At 42.9% G+C, this 19,949-nt stretch overlaps 1 protein-coding gene across 1 annotated transcript in view; it reads left to right on the forward strand.

The window, feature by feature from the left end:
- LOC126107615 (follistatin-related protein 5-like) overlaps positions 1 to 1,434 on the forward strand; it is a 181,397-nt gene extending 179,963 nt beyond the window's left edge. The window contains exon 16 of the mRNA XM_049913341.1: positions 1,205 to 1,434. Within this exon, the coding sequence (XP_049769298.1) occupies positions 1,205 to 1,434 (230 nt within the window). The remainder of the gene's footprint in view (positions 1 to 1,204) is intronic.
- The last annotated feature ends 18,515 nt before the right edge of the window (positions 1,435 to 19,949 follow it).

The following is a 19,949-nucleotide window of genomic DNA, read 5'->3' on the forward strand; positions in this document are numbered from 1 at the left end:
ATTAGGACCCTCTTGAATTGTCGGCGTTCTGTGTCAGTCAACAGACGAAGTCGGCCTGTGCGCTTTTGTGCTGTATATGTCCCTTCACGTTTCCACTTCACTATAACATCGAAAATAGTGGACCTAAGGATGTTTAGGAGAGTGGAAACCTTGCGTACAGACGTATGATACAAGTGACACCCAATCACCTGACCACATTAGAAGTGTGTGAGTTCCACGGGGCGCCCCATTCTGCTCCCTCACGATGTCTAGTGACTACTGAGGTCGCTGATATGGAGTACCTGACAGTAGGTGGCAACACAATGCACTTAATACGAAAAATATATGTTTTTGGATGTGTCCGGATGCTTTTGATCACATAGTGTATATGGCCGCAGGACACTCCTTGTCAAAATATTTTGGAGAATCACTGGTGTGAAGTATCGGGACGCCATCTTTGCATACATATTGGTTCCATTTGTTGAACATATTGGAATGGGATTCACACAGATGGATGACATTGCACGCTCTTATGTCACAATCTTGTAAAAATCCTTCCAAGTGGAGCATAGAATAAGCCCCATGGAGTGGCCTCCATACTCTTCAGAACAGCATCATAGAGGCAACTGTGGGGCAATGGGGCAATATTCTAAGGCCCTATCTGGACAGTTTGCTAAGGCGTAATCGTAACTCCAATGTAAAGTGTCTCAAACTACTAGGAGGGCCAACTGGTTCATGAACAATGTGTTTTTCAAGATGACAATGAAAAGAAACTTAGTGTTCGAAGTGGAATATTTTGTAAGTATTCGTTTTTGTTCCTTTGTTTGTGTTTATCACGCGGAAGTGTGTCTATTTTCTTTATTTTTGTTTCGTTACAACTGTTCCTGACAGAACAAAATCAGTTTTGTTTTCTATTATGTCCAGAAATTGATTATAAAGCAATATTCAACATTTATTTTGACAACTGTACAAATATTGTAATAAAATTATTAATTTAATAATATACCTAACGATACGTCGTGTAAGCAACAAAGTTCTCAGTGACAGACGAAACTTGTCTATCACTACAAAATGGATGCACTGTAGTTTATAGAATCTGTCGCTTGAGGGGACTTCCCAGCGTAATGAGAGTCGGTATGAGGAGTTTAACTCGCACGCCTAGTAGCCTGCTTCCGCATACTGTTCAGCGTGCAGCCGTGTGCAGCGAGCTCGCTCGTGCCCGCAGGCAAGGTGGAGATGATCACAGGCGTGGGCCGCGCGATGCCGGCCCGCCTGTCGCAGTGGGGCGCGCCGAACCGGCCCATCGCCGCCTCGGGCGTCTTCGGCCACTACATGGTGACGTCGGCCAGCGGCGCGCTCTTCGTCATCAACGGCGAGACGCGCACCGTCAACTGCGAGATCGGCGGGCTGGCGCGGCCGCGCGCGCTCGTCTGGGTCACGATGCGCCTGCAGTGACGCCGGCCCGCACGCCTCGGCGCGGCGCAGACGTCCTCCGCCACTCACCGCTGCCACCCGGCCTCCGACTCGCAGCATCCGTTCACCAGACTGGCAGAATTCTTCCTCCCTCGCTGTACTCAGTGACTCTCCCGTCTAAACCCGCGCGTCTCAAGACTGTCAAATGAATAATTTCGTCGACAGTCCACGTAATATGCAATTAGCTGACGACAAAGCAGCGTCTCCCCCCTTCCCCCATCGCCCCTTCACGTAACTCTCCATATTGTATACACGCAGACTGAAGCGACGAATGAAAATTTTTACCAAGACCAGGCTTCCAACCTGGGTCTGCAGCTCACTAGGCCGATGCGCTAACCAATACGCCACCCTGCCTGGCACAGTTGCTTTGCACAACCGCACGGACTGCCACAGCGCCCCTCCTTCCTGAAACCAAATTCCCATTCACGCCTCACTCCACTTGGTATTCCCCCGAAACTCGAACAGAATCGCAGAGACTCTCCAACTCTATTGGAATATCACCTTAGTATTGCTGTTCGACTCCACAGGAATCCCAAGTGGGTTGAGGGGTGTATGGGAATTTTGACTGAGCAGGGAGGCGAGCGAGGGTAGTACGTGCACTTGTGCAAATCCGCTGAACCAGGGTGGCGTAGTGGTTAGCGCACCTGCCTAGCGAGCAGGAGATCCGGGTTCTGATTCTGGCTTCGGTACAAATTTTCATTCGTCATTTCAGTCTGCATATATACATCATAGATGTTTCGGACTTGACAATGGCTCTGAACAATGTAGTTTCATTTGATCTCTTCTATTTGGCTGTGAGATTATTGAGTATCACGATGGTAAAATGGTCGATTCTCTAAAGCGTCACTAACATTAAACTATCGTACGCGTCGGTATCATCGTAGGCAATTTTCTGTTGATATGTTTTCTGCGTCCAGAAAAAAATTAAACAGTTATATTTAGCTATGCCACATGCTAATTGCGCTACGCAAATGTTGCAGCCCGAAGCACAGTCTGAACAGATGAGCCGTTTTTTAAGTCGGCGCCATATCTCCGTTATCCTTACAGACTCTTCCACACGACTTTTATGAGTACACATTTCTTACTTTACATACTGTAAAACCCAATAGTAACTAAATACTCAAATTCTTAATGAATCTACATAATATTTCTAGTTACTAACCAAAAATTCAAATGTAGATTCATTTTTTAAAGGAAACATTTACGGAAGTTTCCGTGAAATATTCATGTAGGCCATGCCGAACGGAATTTTTCGGCAATGGACGCAAGCGTTTTTCGGTAGTAGACACAGAAACATGCTTTAATTTACAGTATATCTATTTTCTATCTTTTATTATTAATGTTTTCTGAATGGTTATACGACGATGAATTGGAATTCGTAGGCTACATTAATCTAACGTTCATTGTACTCACAGCCCTACCGGCTCTCTATTCACTGATGTGGCAGGTTTCTTAACAATCATTTGTGAAACCTTTAAACTCACAAAGTTATACATTTCTTTTTATGACAGCGTACACTATATTCATTTCAGGAGTTTGAGAGCGAGCTTTAACTGTAGTCTATATCTTTACCCTCTGATAATGGGTTTACCATTTTGGAACGTTTCATATAACTTTTTCCACTTAACTCTTTTACAACCTCTTCTCCACTATTGTGACATTGTTTCATCAGCGCAGATCAGAGACATGTACATTGTACGTGAGAGAAGCATTATAACTTTATACTAACTCTACAGGAAAAAAATCAAGAGATAAAACTGGGAAGCGAGAATCTGCGACGTAAAAGTTTCATGTTTGGCTCAACGGTGCCTACAATCTTCCTCTATATGCAAAAACGTGGCGTCCTGTGACGTCATCCTAGGGCTCGGCGTCGCTTCAGATAGCATGGGGCGCGAAATATTCGAAAGAATGGGCAGAGCTCACAAGTCCATGTGAAGTGTAAGTCGGGTTAGTGATGTCACATTGGCACCACATTTCACCCGTGTTCTGCCAATGCCACCGTTAACGTGCCACTCAATGGGAAGGTCGTTGGTCTCTTACCCACATTTCACACCTTTTTATTGACGCCTCTGCGGTGGAGGGTTCAACAACGACGCCCAGCGTTTAAATCACGAGATTTTCTTACGGACAGCAGATGATAACATTTCGGACACACAGCCGCTCACTACCAACATACAAGGCGGCAGTGGGCGGCGTAAATACCTCATTCAAACCACACCTTCCCTTGGGGCGCTGTTTCCGACACTTTCGTAGTCAAAAACAAGAGTTTATTATGATGAGCAACAGGACGACATTCTTGAATACTTTTGACGCTGCTGATATCCCTATGACCATTCAACTCCTTTCTAGAGACATCGTGGGCCTGCCTCCTCAAAGAAAATAATCACATCCTTTTGGAGCGTAGCGCGACCCCAATTTTTGCTCTGGTGTACAGTGTAGAGCCACTAGAGACCGTTCAAAACAATCAGAAGAAATGTGAACATTCTCCAAACCAGAGAAGGGTGTTTATGCATTTTCATCCCTTGTGTTTCGCACCAACTTGTAGCGTGATCATGGGCTGTAGAGAAGGATGAGTCACATTCACATGTGCATGAATAAAATGGCAAACGTTTCCTCTAAACCCCCCAAGTATTTTAACACTCTAAACTGTGACGGTTCCTTGGCGCCAGCAGGTAGGCAACCCATTAGACACTCCTCAGATTCGGTATGCCCGCAAGCAGGCCCTATAGCAGCAGTGCAGTCCCATTAAGCTGAAAGATTTCAAGTGATCGCCTGCATTCTGTCTCAGGCTGTCTCTGTAGAGACGCCTGTGAAATTTCTGAACAATGGATCGCACGAAGTACCAAGGGTGTTGACATTCTTGGGGTTCATAGAAGAACGCTTCGTCATCTTTTTCACACATGTGCAGGTGTGAATGTCCACGTCCCTCCCTCCACTCCCCCCCTTCTCCGCCTCCCCCCCCCCCTCCACCCCACTCCGAGGGCGTGAGAACACGAGGAATCAAACAGCGCAAACACCCATTGCTGTTTTGGAGCTCGTTCAAACTTTGTTGAACGGTTTTGAACGGTTCGTAGAGGTTCCACACTGTACAACAGAGCAAAAATTTTGGTCGCACTACAGTCCAAAGGGATGAATCACCTTCAGTGGTGTTTCAGCCACGTGATGACCTTAGAGAAAGACGCAATCGTCTGGGTGGTGTCAGCAGTGTCAAAGGTTGTCAAAAACGTCATGCTGTTGCTCGTTACGCAGGAAACAGTGACCGAGAAATGTCTGGGACTCAACACCCCAGCGGAAACGGTGGTTTAATTGACGCCCTTATGCCCTCTTTATGACGACTCTGAGCGGCGGTGTGTCTAGAACGTTTTCTCGGTCACCCATGAGAAAACCGGATGATACCAGCGTCGGCTGTCGCGGTTCTGACCTCCATCGCACAGGCGTTACAAGAAGGGGTAAGAGAGGGTGTGAAGACCTCCCCATCATGCGACACACCTACGGTTGCACTGGGCAGAGTAGTGGTGAAATTTGGTATCAGTGTGAGACCATTAACCCACCTTGCCGTCACATGAACTTCTGAGCTCTGGCCTTTTTTACCTACATGTCGACGCCTTGCTGTCTGAAGCATCGCAGAGACCGAGGGTGGCCTAGCAGGACCTCACGTTTTTCCACAGTTACAGAGGAGTTTTGTAGACACCATTGAGCTAAATGTCAAACTTCTGCTTTGCAATGGGAGACAATGACGGGGTTTCGTAAAAATGATCATTTAATTTTGTTCCATAGTGTAGTTTCATGGACATCACCCTCTGATGTTAGTAGTTTCCCTGATCTTAACCACATCAATCCGCAGTGGCTAGTTGTTAATGAATTTGATGAAATATTATGAAAAATTAGAGTCAACTGATTCTTCGAGTTATCTGACCCAAATTTCTGTGAGGTTTGAGAGTTACGATGTGTGGGCCGTGTTAATTGTTACTTCGTCGGTTCGTCTTTCTTGTCGCTAACACTTAAACTTCTGAACAAACAGAGACGCGTAATGCACTGGGTATTCAAAAATTGAGGAAAAGCTGTAAACCACATACTAAATGGGGTACAATGAAGACTTATTTTATTAACGATACAAAACGTTAAAAAAAGATACACTTTGTCACCGTGAACCGATGATTGGCGTACAAATAGCCATGGTTCCGAATTTAATGTTTGTTAACAGCACTTTATACATTTCAGATAGAGCAAATCCCCTCACAATTTTCAGTCAAATGAGTCTTCAAAAGCTTTAGTCGACGGTCTTTAGTATTTTACGCGGCGGTCGTTAATTACATAAAGACCATTACATGAATAAGACAGCTATGTGCATTCATTGACAGTGTTATAAATTGAGACAGATAGGGACATCTTTACCAATATTACCCCTTATAACAAAACCAGAACCGTTTACAGATCACTCTGTTTTGTCACGTCAGCGCCGACTATTAATATCGACACGGAAAGTGTCAGACAGTAAACCTTAGCTCAAAACTGTGACAGACTTTTATATATCCGTTTGGTGTTATACGTGTCTTCTGTAGCATTAATGTCTCAGTTCTAGAAAAGTAGTATAATGCTTTCACTTTCGTATGCCAGCCTTATGCACAGTCATTCAGCTGTATAACAAACTTTTATTTCGTAATCTGTTTCAGTCTTTCAGTTTGTAATGAGCGAAAAAAATCAAAGTGTGAAAAATATGGCTCAGGCGATTTCATGATAATCAGTGATTATATATACAAAGACTGGCATTGTTAGTCCAATAATGCCTGAAACCATATATAGATAATGAAGGACAACTAATGACGAACTATACTTCAAACTTATACATACAGTATCAATACGCAGTGTTGTAATACCATTTTTTACGCAGGTATCTGATGATGTAAAAAATGTAAGACTGAAACTGGTTATAAAATGAAGTTTTATTATACAACTGAGTCACTGTGAATCCTGAAACTCAGAAAGTGTTAAATACTTAGTCGTGGATTCCATATTGCTACCATAGAGTGTAGATCCTTACAGACTTCTTCATTCGCTGACATCCTCTTAGTGACACACTTCTTTGACTAAAAGAAAAGAAAGGGTTTAATAGAGAGCGTGTAACGAACTGGCATCTGTCATAGTTGTCAAATTTTTTACATGCAGATAATAATAATTTATTTCATACCCCACACAATTTCATTTTTCGCTTTTGTACCTTCTACTGGTTGAATGACACTGCAATAACTGAGCTGCTACTGATGAATGACGCTCACAATAACCTATTGAGTTTCTAATTTGTTTTCTTTGCATGTATGATAACAGTGCTGTGTGATGGGCTATGTGGATTTAGCGTAGTATTTTCGTACGAAGAATCAGCATCTTGCTGTTAGCCAATTTTCCAAATACGTACTGACACATATTTACGTTACCTTCAAGCCATGGTTACTTAACTCCGAAATATTCCACTAATTCTACTAACGTAAGACGAAATTTTCATCTGACAGTCGTATCTCATCCTATTTCAGACATCTAAAGGCACCCATATTCCTTCAACAGAGATTTTTATTTATTTTCAAATTATTTTCGTTCTATTACTATGAGCTCAACTGCGTGGGCTCTGACATTCATTGAATCAAAATTATATTTTCAGAATAACGAAACACTTTAAAATATTTTTGGAAACATTATGTTTAATACATTGTACTGGATTAGCTGCCGTAATTGCTGTACCATTACAGTACAATTTTTCTATTTTTGAAACCTACAATGAATGTCTAAAGATATTACGTTTCTGTTAAGCACTTCGTATTTGTTAAATTTTTACAAGTGAGATTCCCTTTAAGAGTTGAAACGTCAGTTTAAAAAGAAATTAACCTACTGATTGCACTTACTGGTGTAGTGATGACAATTTTTCTTGCACTATTCTATAGTATCAACTGCAAAAACGCAGTTTTCTAATCAGAGGTTGAATGTAATGCTATGTACTCAGTTGGCTTAAAATATGAAAATGGTGAACGAATGTGAGCTATCGGCATTAAAGGTCGGCAGTGGTAGTTTCACGAGGACCTCACAGTTCCATTCTTTGGGTCCCAGAGCGTGTGGGTGGTAACGCAGCGCCCGTTTGCTGAGACGTGCAGTCCTGGCCCTCTCGTCCCGACTGCAGGCGCAACTGGTGTCCGCAATTCTTTCATTGTCTAGTCACTGTGTTTCTTTTCCTCACTAAAAGTTTTGTCTGCGTGTTCATGTGATGTACAGAAAATGAGAAGAAATGAACTTCTACAATTCACAAATGTGTACATAATATTTTTACATAGATTTAAAATTTTCCTTATTGTGAAGTACTGTACGTCATGGCACAAGTTTAGTTCTATAGCGTAATTACATGGTACAACAATAAATAAAATTATACTGATTTTTGTATGTAAGACATGTTACACTGCCTTGTACATAAGTAGCTAAGTTATAGAATGAAGCATTTGTTAATCGTTTACACATGTAATAAAGATCAAAGTCGTCGACTGGAAAGGAACAGGACAGCATTGTACTTAACATAGCGATTTCACACACTCACATATCTAAAAGAATAATAATATTTGCATATTACAACACAGCTTGTTTAGCATACCAGCGTACATCCAACGTTTGACAGGGAAGGGAGACGGGAGCTGGAGGAAAAATGCAATTGTGGCAAATCGGAGCAATGCTTGAAGTCATGTCCTAAAAGCCTCCACCCACTGCATAACTACGTAGTGGAAGCAGGAACAGCTTTCGCTGCCCTCACATACCTACATGTCAGGTATAGGCGAGGGAGAAATTGGAACGAGACTTGCCTGATTATGTCGCTGAACTACTGTAGAGGAGGACGCAATTATTTACCTCAGATGATTCAGTGCATAGGTGTTCCAAGAGTCCACTATACATTAAAATGCTATAATAACGCACAGGACAGCACCAAAGGCGGCGCCAGTATGATACATATGGAACTCGCACACGCGTGCGTAATTTTAGCTTACTACCTCCCCCTGCTGTTGCCAATGGAATCGAAGGGAGCATTATGATTTTGCACTATGACGCCAGTGAGGGCATGAGAAAAGCAGTGGGTGAGACTGACTGTTTGAAACCATGAAAAGCAGAAAATTTCCCAGATCTGTATGTCCATCATTTTATTCTGACAGTCAGTGAAGCCAGTGAACGAAGCTGAGAGCTTTGCACAAGAGTTGATTTCCATTTATTTTATGTATAATTAAAAATAAATCAGAACAATCATAAGAATCACTTAAAATAATCATCTTATCATTGTTAAATTTACTATCGTCAGTGTACTTGGCTTCCACTTACAGCATGTGTTTCACAATTGTCGTGAGTATTGTGTCCAAAGAAGTTAATTGAGTGACGATGTACATTAATTTACGAATATTTGGTAAAATTTTCGTACTACAGATCATCTACTTAAATGTGCTAAATGCCAGAATAGCCTGCATTCTCAGATTGACAACCGTATAGACTGCGTAGATCATGCATGCTTTGGTAAAATATCCTTTTTAAATGGATGGAATCTGTCTGTTACATGTGTTCTCACAACATATTATATGCCTTTGTTATTTTAATAAAAAGTGTTTAAAAGGAGAACAGCGTTCAACACATATACAGTTTAAGAGAAAATTTATCCATTGTTCCCTTGAATTCCAGTCCTACATCATTCAAAAATTTATATTGCATATCTCATGAATGAAAGCATACATCTACTTATTCTTTACTTCTATTAATCATGAGTCATATATCGCAGCCACATTTGCGAAATTAATAACTGTAGCTCACTGCATACTATGAATATTCTTTGTAGAACAGCAAGCTCCAGATTATCTGGTTAACGCAGACTTGAGATTTCCCAGCTACACATAGCTCACGGGTAGTCAAAAATAACATGTTTTCCCCTGAAGCTTATATTTGCTGTATTATCAAATGTGAATTCCCACTACATTACTTATGTGTTACTCATCGAAAACTGGTAATTTATTTACAATATTAACTTGGAAAGCACTGTATTCCTTACTACTCTTGGGAAATAATATAAGTGTATATTTTTATTTTTATAATTATATATTTTATGAGTTTGGTTGTGGTGGCTTTAAATATTGTGGGCTAGCATGAGACTTTTAATTAACTTATACCGCTGTAACACTCTTACGGACATCGGCTGCCCCGAAGTACGTACGACATAATATTTTTTAAACACAGCGCGACTCACCGCCTTCTAATAAATAGTTTGGGTGAGCGCTGCTACTTAGAAAAGAAAATATGCGTATTCTTACGCAAACTGTAATTATTAATATGAGTCTCAGGGGCTACTGGTAATTTATGTACCAAATTACACAAAGATTAACTGAGATATTGCGTAATGTAATGATTTTTTAATATTTAGTTTTCATTATTTGCAAGGCAAAACAGGAGAGAATCTCGTCTGCCCTTAGGCGGCCAAAATGAAACATACTGAACTCACTTAGTATTATAAATATTGAAACTTCCTGGCAGATTAAAACTGTGTGCCCGACCGAGACTCGAACTCGGGACCTTTGCTTTTCGCGGGCAAGTGCTCTACCATCTGAGCTACCGAAGCACGACTCACGCCCGGTCCTCACAGCTTTACTTCTGCAAGTATCTCGTCTCCTACCTTCCAAACTTTACAGAAGCTCTCCTGCGAACCTAAATATTAATAAACGAAATCTATTTTGACTCTTTTTAACTTTGAAATTAATGAAAGATCAAAATTTTTGAGAAGTCTTTCGCATTTACATTTAACATTATGACATGATATTTTAATTAAATAATACAGTCAGCGCAGTGGGCGACTAAATCCTGCTAGGGGAGATGAGCTCCCTGTACCGCGAACTTCTGTAAAAACTTTCTTAATTATAATTAATGGTTGCGATCATGAAAGGTGACAACTAAGTCAATAATACTCACTTTCTAATAACAATTCTATTATATTTTTCAAAATACAGATAAAACTTACGTTAATTATCAGACAGCACTACAATGGCGGCATACCGCTAGACGAAACAAAACAGGAGAGCTAGTTCAATCGAAGCATTGTCTCTGATCTTCATGGCCTATGTTACACAGAGATTATACCAAAAAAACTGTGTTTTGTTAATTACATCGATACTTGTATTTTGATAATAATAACTTACGTTCTTTACTATTTGTTATACATCACGCACACGTACACAGTCTTCAAATAATTTATAATTCACACGTCTCATAACAAAAACTTCCCTTCCCTTTCTCCAAATGTCCATTTATGTGACGTACCGTCACAATTCCCACTACATTACTTACGTGTTACTCATCGAAATCTGGTAATTTATTTACAATATTAACTTGGAAAGCACTGTATTGCTTACTACTCTTGGGAAATAAAAGTCTTGTGTTTCACTTTCACTTTTTCCTGATGAGGGTTCTCTTTTCCTGAGTCAGAACATCGGCATACTCAAATGATTTTTTTTTCTTTTTTGCATACCCTAATTAAAGGCCAACGCACTTACATGGGTCAGTGTGCATATAAAACATGTATCACAGTCACAACAGAGTATTCTAACCAGAACTAGCTTTTTAAACTGTTTTAATCGCCAAACCATTCATGGATAATCCGCACACCGTACAGTTGGTAAATTTGAAGTTTGCTGCAACTTGTTTCAGTGTCTACACCACTGTTTTGTTCGTCTATGTTCTCCCATTGTTATACACTGAAGCACCAAAGAAACTGGTGTAGGTATGCGTATTCAAATACAGAGATATGTAAACAGGCAGAATACAGCGCTGCAGTCGGAAACGACTATATAAGACAACAAATGTCTGGCCCAGTTGTTAGATCGGTTACTTCTGCTACAATGGCACGATGCCAAGATTTAAGTGAGTTTAAACGTGGAGTTATAGTCAGCGCATGAGCGATGGGTCACAGCATCTCCGAGGTAGAGTTGAAGGGATTTTCCCGTACGACCATTTCACGAGTGTACCATGAATATCAGGAATCAGGTAGAAAATAATATCTCCGCGAAATCACTGCGGCCGGAAAAAGATCCTGCAAGAACAGGACCAACACCGACTGAAGAGAATCGATCAACGTGACAGAAGTACAACCCTTCTTCAAATTGCTGCAGATTTCAATGCTGGGCCATCAGCTAGTGTCATCGTGCGAACCATTCAATGAAACATCATCGATAGTACGAAATAAAACTTCACGGGTGAGAGGCTATGCGATTTGTTTCAGTGCTTACAACATACAATCATACACTCCTGGAAATTGAAATAAGAACACCGTGAATTCATTGTCCCAGGAAGGGGAAACTTTATTGACACATTCCTGGGGTCAGATACATCACATGATCACACTGACAGAACCACAGGCACATAGACACAGGCAACAGAGCATGCACAATGTCGGCACTAGTACATGTATATCCACCTTTCGCAGCAATGCAGGCTGCTATTCTCCCATGGAGACGATCGTAGAGATGCTGGATGTAGTCCTGTGGAACGGCATGCCATGCCATTTCCACCTGGCGCCTCAGTTGGACCAGCGTTCGTGCTGGACGTGCAGACCGCGTGAGACGACGCCTCATCCAGTCCCAAACATGCTCAATGGGAGACAGATCCGGAGATCTTGCTGGCCAGGGTAGTTGACTTACACCTTCTAGAGCACGTTGGGTGGCACGGGATACATGCGGACGTGCATTGTCCTGTTGGAACAGCAAGTTCCCTTGCCGGTCTAGGAATGGTAGAACGATGGGTTCGATGACGGTTTGGATGTACCGTGCACTATTCAGTGTCCCCTCGACGATCACCAGTGGTGTACGGCCAGTGTAGGAGATCGCTCCCCACACCATGATGCCGGGTGTTGGCCCTGTGTGCCTCGGTCGTATGCAGTCCTGATTGTGGCGCTCACCTGCACGGCGCCAAACACGCATACGACCATCATTGGCACCAAGGCAGAAGCGACTCTCATCGCTGAAGACGACACGTCTCCATTCGTCCCTCCATTCACGCCTGTCGCGACACCACTGGAGGCGGGCTGCACGATGTTGGGGCGTGAGCGGAAGACGGCCTAACGGTGTGCGGGACCGTAGCCCAGCTTCATGGAGACGGTTGCGAATGGTCCTCGCCGATACCCCAGGAGCAACAGTGTCCCTAATTTGCTGGGAAGTGGCGGTGCGGTCCCCTACGGCACTGCGTAGGATCCTACGGTCTTGGCGTGCATCCGTGCGTCGCTGCGGTCCGGTCCCAGGTCGACGGGCACGTGCACCTTCCGCCGACCACTGGCGACAACATCGATGTACTGTGAAGACCTCACGCCCCACGTGTTGAGCAATTCGGCGGTACGTCCACCCGACCTCCCGCATGCCCACTATACGCCCTCGCTCCAAGTCCGTCAACTGCACACACGGTTCACGTCCACGCTGTCGCGGCATGCTACCAGTGTTAAAGACTGCGATGGAGCTCCGTATGCCACGGCAAACTGGCTGACACTGACGGCGGCGGTGCACAAATGCTGCGCAGCTAGCGCGATTCGACGGCCAACACCGCGGTTCCTGGTGTGTCCGCTGTGCCGTGCGTGTGATCATTGCTTGTACAGCCCTCTCGCAGTGTCCGGAGCAAGTATGGTGGGTCTGACACACCGGTGTCAATGTGTTCTTTTTTCCATTTCCAGGAGTGTATTTACAAAGAACTTGACAGTATCGAACCACTTATCAGTATGACGTTGCACCTGCTTTGGCATGGATGCTTGTGCTGATTCGGTTTGCAAGGATGTCATAAAGCCATTGTACACTCTCCTGAGACTAGCTGACCCTCAACTGTTGTAACTGGTCCTTGATATCCTGCTTGATGGCACTGTTATGGAGATGATGTCTGAACTGGGCTCACACATGTTCTACCGGCGACAAATCTGGGGTACATGCTGGTGACGACAGTAACTCATCAGCACGCAGAAAGTTCACAGAGAAAGGTGTTATATGTTCCCGAGCATTGTCCTGCTGGAAAATGACACCATGATACTGTGTTATGACAGGTAACAAATGAGGACGCATGATATCCCTGACGCGCAGTGGTGCCGCCAATCACTACCAGCAGTGACTTGACTTCATACCCAATGACTACCCACACTGTGGCTGCTGTACCTCTGCTAAATATTGTAAGAATGAGACCTCTCTCCAGGTCGGCGCCATACATACAGACGGTGTTCATCCGGATTAATGCAGTACCGTGATTCATCTCACAACTCAGAGCGACGCCTTTCATCTGCAGTCATTGCTTCCCACTCCCGCCACCTCTCCAAACGAAGCTGTTATACTGCGATGTTATCAGCAACATACACCTGGGATAGTAATTCCCTACACCGGCTTCTGTCAGTCTCCAAATAATTAGACTGACTTCTTTTCATATGGCAGTTGCGGACGTGAAGGGGTTACGATGTTTTTGGTTCCCAATACAGCGATCATCCCTTGTGGTGAGACTTGGTTGACCGGGCCAATGTCACATGCGAATGCTCCGTAGATCTGGCTGTTGCACGATTCGAACAACCGGTATAATGAAGATCCACTATGAAGCTCTTATCATACTCTGTCAAGTATCGATAACGCTGTCTCGCACGAGTGCTTGGCATCTCATAGTCCTTCAGAGTTATCACTCAACAACTGACAATATTGATGCCTCTTGCATACCACACCAAACCTGGCGATACTACACACGAACAACTGTAATGCACACTGGTGGTTGTTCTACCCCTCAAAAAAGTACTGTAACAGTAATTGTTTACGTACCAGGCGATGGTGTGTACATGTACGAAGCTTCACTGACATCCGCCGCATTTCTTGATGATTCTTTTTTTTTTCTCAGGTATTGTATACTTTAATCATTTACAAAAAAAAAAAAACTAAAATTCTTCTTCTTTAAAGATTCTGCACCATATTTTGTTCTTTAAAATTGTCTGAATAAAGGGACGAATACTAATCTGCAGCGAGGGACAAGGGAGTGAAGTAACTATTAAGAAGAAAAAAAGACCTCGTCCACCATGACATTGCGCAAATTTCCAATGGCTGTAGCTGGAGAGCCGTTTTAATAAAATTGCTATAACTAAAGACTTTCTGTAAGAAAATGAGACAGAGGACACTATTAACAGTGATTATTTCCGTTTGACACTGGTAGGACAAATATTTAACTAAGTGCAGCTACAGCTACGAAGACACATTCAGTACGTTGTTCAGACGACCTGTCGGTGAAAACGGTCTGGCAAATTTCGCAGACTGGAATTTTGGAGGTATTCTGTGACAAAGCAACTCTACTCCATGGATACTTCGTTACAGTACTTGCAGATTCCTGAGTGTGATTGTGAGTGGATTCAGAGTTAACACCCTTAACGACCACATTTTGGCTGGCCACTGACACAATCTCCAGCTTTCAGGTAAGCTATTGAGCTCGTAAGTAAACAAAGATTGGAATTATCATACTGGAAGAACAAAGGTACAGAGTCATGCCCTATATCGCAATGCCATATTACATTATTACAAACAGTTTATCACGGCTTTGTCACATTGCCTCCACACTTACAACAGTCATTGCCCCTAAATCTAAAGTAAGACTTCTTTTTCCAGACTCGATGGCCACAGATTAAGCTGCGACTGGGGTTTCTGGTAACCTTTCTGTAGTAGTAACTGTAGGGACAGTAACAGTCAATGACCTGTGTGTATCGATTCTTCCCTTGACGGCAACTGTAATGTCGTTCCCCGAAAATCCGCAGTTCAGGTTTTCCGTAGTTTTATAATGATCTCTCAGTTCAAATATACTCTGGCTGTGTATCCTACATATCAGCAGAACCCTGTATCGTGTCACTCGGGCATTTTCATGATTGCTGTTTATCATCTGAGTTTATATTAGGGTTCTACAATAACGATATTTATAGTACAAAAATGGTTCTTCTTACACAATTATTTGATTTCCAGCCCTTGTGCATGCTGCGTTCGACAGACCAGAAGAAGATAATAGCATTCTCAGAGGATTTCAGATATCGAAGCTCGTCGATATGGCAGGAGTGCAGCTTTCTGCACTTGCACATTGCTGGCCATTAAAACTGTAATTCCATGAAGACAACATACAGCAAACGTTAAATAGGCATTGTTTTGAACTGAGAATTCTTCTCTTCTGTCGGACATGAAATGACGAGTAGATGATTAACGAGACTGCCCCAAGCTGGGAGCTAATTATTAAGTGACATCAATTATTGAATGAAACCAAACACAGAATGTTATGACATTAAGGTGTTGATATATGAAACGAACAGACTGCTTGATGATTAAAACATGAAAGAAATGTTTTTATTTCAGTGTCGTTTACACAAACCAAAACAAAATTACAAATGCCAGGGCCGCTATGACTCGGCGTCAAGACGACTCAGTTATTTAGGGGAAGACGGGGGGACGAATCGTCTCACCGTTACTCGTGATCATTCGTCCTGAAATTCTGTCGGCGGCAGGCGCTGCGTCGATACGACACATCGCCTCGGCCTCGGAGCTATGCGGCGCGAGTCAGCTGGCCTCATCAGAAATTGTGGCTGTGCGGCGAGGTCCTAGCACGATCTCCGTGTTGTCTGCCCGTTGTTGACTGCGTGACCGAAGCTGTGGTACCATGGTGTCGGAAGGGGATATCAGCGGTGAATGGAAGAGCCCTCATTTCCTTTCGCTTGCGCACCGTCTCGCCGACCCCTTGCCCCCATTTCGCTTCTCATCCAGCCATCAGCTCAACTCCTCTTCCAAACTGTCTTCCTTTCGGCGTTGTCATTTGCGGACAAATTTTCAATGCTGCCCAATGACAGATCGCCATTTCATAGAAACGCCTCCCCGTGTAGTTTGGAAATTTCGCCGGCCGCTGTGACCGAGCGGTTCTAGCCGCTTTAGTCTGGAACCGCGCGACCGCTACGGTCGCAGGTTCGAATCCTGCCTCGGACATGGATGTGTGTGATGTCCTTAGGTTAGTTAGGCTTAAGTAGTTCTAAGTTCTAGGGGACTGATAATCTCAGACGTTAAATTCCGTATTGCTCGGAGCCATTTGAACCATTTCTTTTTTGTGGAAATTTCTATCTGGCGTGAGGTGGTGTGTGCCTTGAGAATCGGCATTTTTCTCACGATTTCACATACTTACGATGTTCTCTGCAGTCAGAAGCTGTTGTGAGAGCAGCTACACAAAGCTTCCTTGTAACCGCTCTCTCTGTGTTAGGCCTGGACAGACTCACGTTTGGACTTCGTCTCAAAGTCCTTTGGCGCCAGTGATTTATGAGGTAGGGCCTTACTGTCGAGAAAAACATCCTAAGAACCCTGACTTCTTTCCTGCGCGTATTCTCCCCGCTTTGTCTATGCTCCTCCCTGTGCCCGTAGGGTTCTGGAACTGTCCAAAGCAGGTAAAATGACTCCCGCCAGGCCAGAAGAACTCGCATGCTTTCATGTGTACATCCTTGATGTTCCGTCTTAATGGCTGCAGGTGCACATTAGTTCTCAGAACGCTTCTCATTGTCCGCCAGGTCCCATCTTGAGCGAGGCGAGGGCGCGAGCCTGGCTTCCCGCTTTGTGCTTGCAGAATGGCTGCAGTGTCCTCTCTTCGGGCGCTCGCCGCAGGGTATCCAGCTCCCTCCTCCTCGGCCACTGGCGCTGCGAGTTGGCGAAAGTGGCAGAAGTAGGAGGTATCACAGTGTAGAACATGCATGTTTACAAATGGTTAGTATTGCAACGCAGCCACACAAGCAGGCAGGAGAAATGCCATTGATAATCTGCATATGTGTAAAGACTATGGAGCGGGTTTCTCATTCATAAATTGAATTTGAATGTTGGTTCACTGTGGGAAGATCGTGTTATGTCTCGTGGCGGTCGAGACAGCAGTTTATCGTTCAGCGATACTGTTGTCGCCATATTCAGGATCCCATGATTGTCATGCGAACATCGAATCGATGGGTTCACGACAGCCCTAGACCAGCTTCTCTCATCCTTTCAATACTCGCAACCCAATTTCCATTCTTGATGTACAATGGCTATTCTGAAAGTAAGATCCGATAGGTCGCCAAATGGAAACGACACTGAAAATCTGATGAAATTTTGCACAGATGTGTTGGGCACTGTCGCTAGTACGCCTATCGATCGCGTCAGGTCGCTCTCTTCAGTTCTGAGCACACAGTGAGCACGTAAAGATGCCTAGAACAATACTGTCTCCCGCCAAATATGGGTGCATGCTGAGAGATTTCGCTGATCTCATGCAACCTGACATAACTTAGCTGTCATGCAGTTCATTCTTCAGGACGCCCCTGCAGCGTTTTCGATAGGAAGTGTTTGATCACCCACTGGACTTGGCTCCCTGCGATGTTCGTCTGTGCTCGCATGAACTGCTGGCCATGAAGACACGCTTTTGACAGAAACAAAGAAATGCAGACCAATGTAGGGAAGTGGTGGAAATCATAGTCGACTGCAATACGAGGGCATTGGAAAGTTAGTACAACGCACTACGTTAGTTGCGTTAGTCAGACCGTAGCTGGGAAGTGTACCAAACTGTTGCAAATAGAACACTTTTCATTTTCACTGTGGTTTCCATATAGCCGCCGTCGGACCTTCCTTTCTGAATAGTTCCCGTTGGAGACTGTACAGTTCTATCACCGATGTACAGAATAACTACAATTGTTGAAGTCTTCTTTTCCCAACGTAAGTCTCTCGTAATTACATCATATGAGACCCAGGGACCTAGAGAGAGGGCTCGGAGGCTATACCACTAAGAGGAGGGATCGCTTTCAGCCCTTTGGCTGTTTATTAATATATGTAGACCCTCCCCCCCACCCCTGATAGATTTATTAAGGTAATTCTGGTGTACACCTGAAATGTGTTTTGCTTACCTTGCTATTTATTTTATATATTAAGGACCTTGTGACCAATATTAATAATAAAAATAGTCTTTTCGCAGAAAATGCAGTTATCTATAATGATGTACAGTCTGGAAGAAACTTCACGTATATTCAGTCAGAGCTAAATAATAATTCAAAGTGATACAAAAATTGTCAGCTTGCATTATTAAACTTCAGAAATGTAAAATTGAGCACTGCACAAAACGAAAAAACTTTGTATCCTATAACTCCTGGAATGGGTGAACTCATACAAATATCTGGGTATAACACATCGTACGGACGTGAAATGGAACAATTAAATAACCTCAGTCGTGAATAAAGCAGGAAGCAGACTTAGATTACTTGGAAGGAGAGACAGCATTGGTCGTATTTTTTTGTTTTATTAACCGTAAAATCGATTTTCGGTCACTAAGTGACCATCCTCAGTGCTAGAAGTTAAAAATTTTCACATAACGATCAGAGAGTATAAAACAGAAAATCACAACTACTCCCACATATGAACATAACAATTAGTAGGAACATACCTGTAATATACAATGTAAATTGGTAGGCACTGGTGTCAGCAAGCTTAGAGCGATCACATAAACTGAGGCCTCTGTTTACATGCACTTGTTCAGCAGACCTCGGTGTGACAGGGCTTGGAACGCCCTCTATGTGACATGTGTCACGTGAAGGCTTAATATTACTGGTTTTGCGAGATATTAACACTAAATAACTCTTGTGCATTTGTGAATCATGAAGTAATTCAAATTTAAAACGTATGTAAAACACGTAGCAGACGAAGTGGGAAGGAAACATCTAAAATACATTGGCGTATTGTTTTTAAAAAACAAACTTACAAAACATAAACCAGATCGATAATAAGTTGTCAGAGTGCAGAACAGGTAAAAGAGAAAAAGACAATGAAAACGAATAATATATGAATAACATGAAATGAGGTATAACATAGGTTTTTTAAAAAACATAATACCCGCCATCTGGCGTGGGAAGTTAGAAGTACAACGTTCGTGATTTACGTAAAACGTTACGTTAAGATTAAGGAGTCAAATATATAAAAAATAGTAATGTACGAAACTGCCATTACGTAATAATTAAAATGCCGTGAAACACAACGTTCATTACAAAAAAGTTTGTAGGTGTGGATAAACAATTTTGTTATCATATTTAACCGACGTGCTGATGTACGTCTCGTTTGTCCCTTTGGACAAGCTAGCATTGTTATAACAGTGGTTATAGGCTTCCACATAAGCACTGGGTCAGAAGCCATACATACATGACATCAAATACACACGGTTGCTTACTGTAAAACATAGCACCCACCATTTGGCGTGGGAAGTTAGAAGTATATCGTTCTTGATTTACGTAAATATTACGTTAAAACTGAGAAGTCAACTATATAAAAATAGTAATAGCACGAAAATGCCACTAAGTAACAATTCAAATGCCATTAAACAATATTCATTACAACAACAAAAAAGGTTTGAGGGTGTAGAGTAACAATTTTCTTAACATATTTAACGACGTGATAATGTACATATCATTCGTCCCATCACTGGTTGTACGC

The sequence above is a fragment of the Schistocerca cancellata genome, chromosome 1 (genome assembly GCF_023864275.1).
Source record: "Schistocerca cancellata isolate TAMUIC-IGC-003103 chromosome 1, iqSchCanc2.1, whole genome shotgun sequence".
NCBI lineage: Eukaryota > Metazoa > Arthropoda > Insecta > Orthoptera > Acrididae > Schistocerca > Schistocerca cancellata.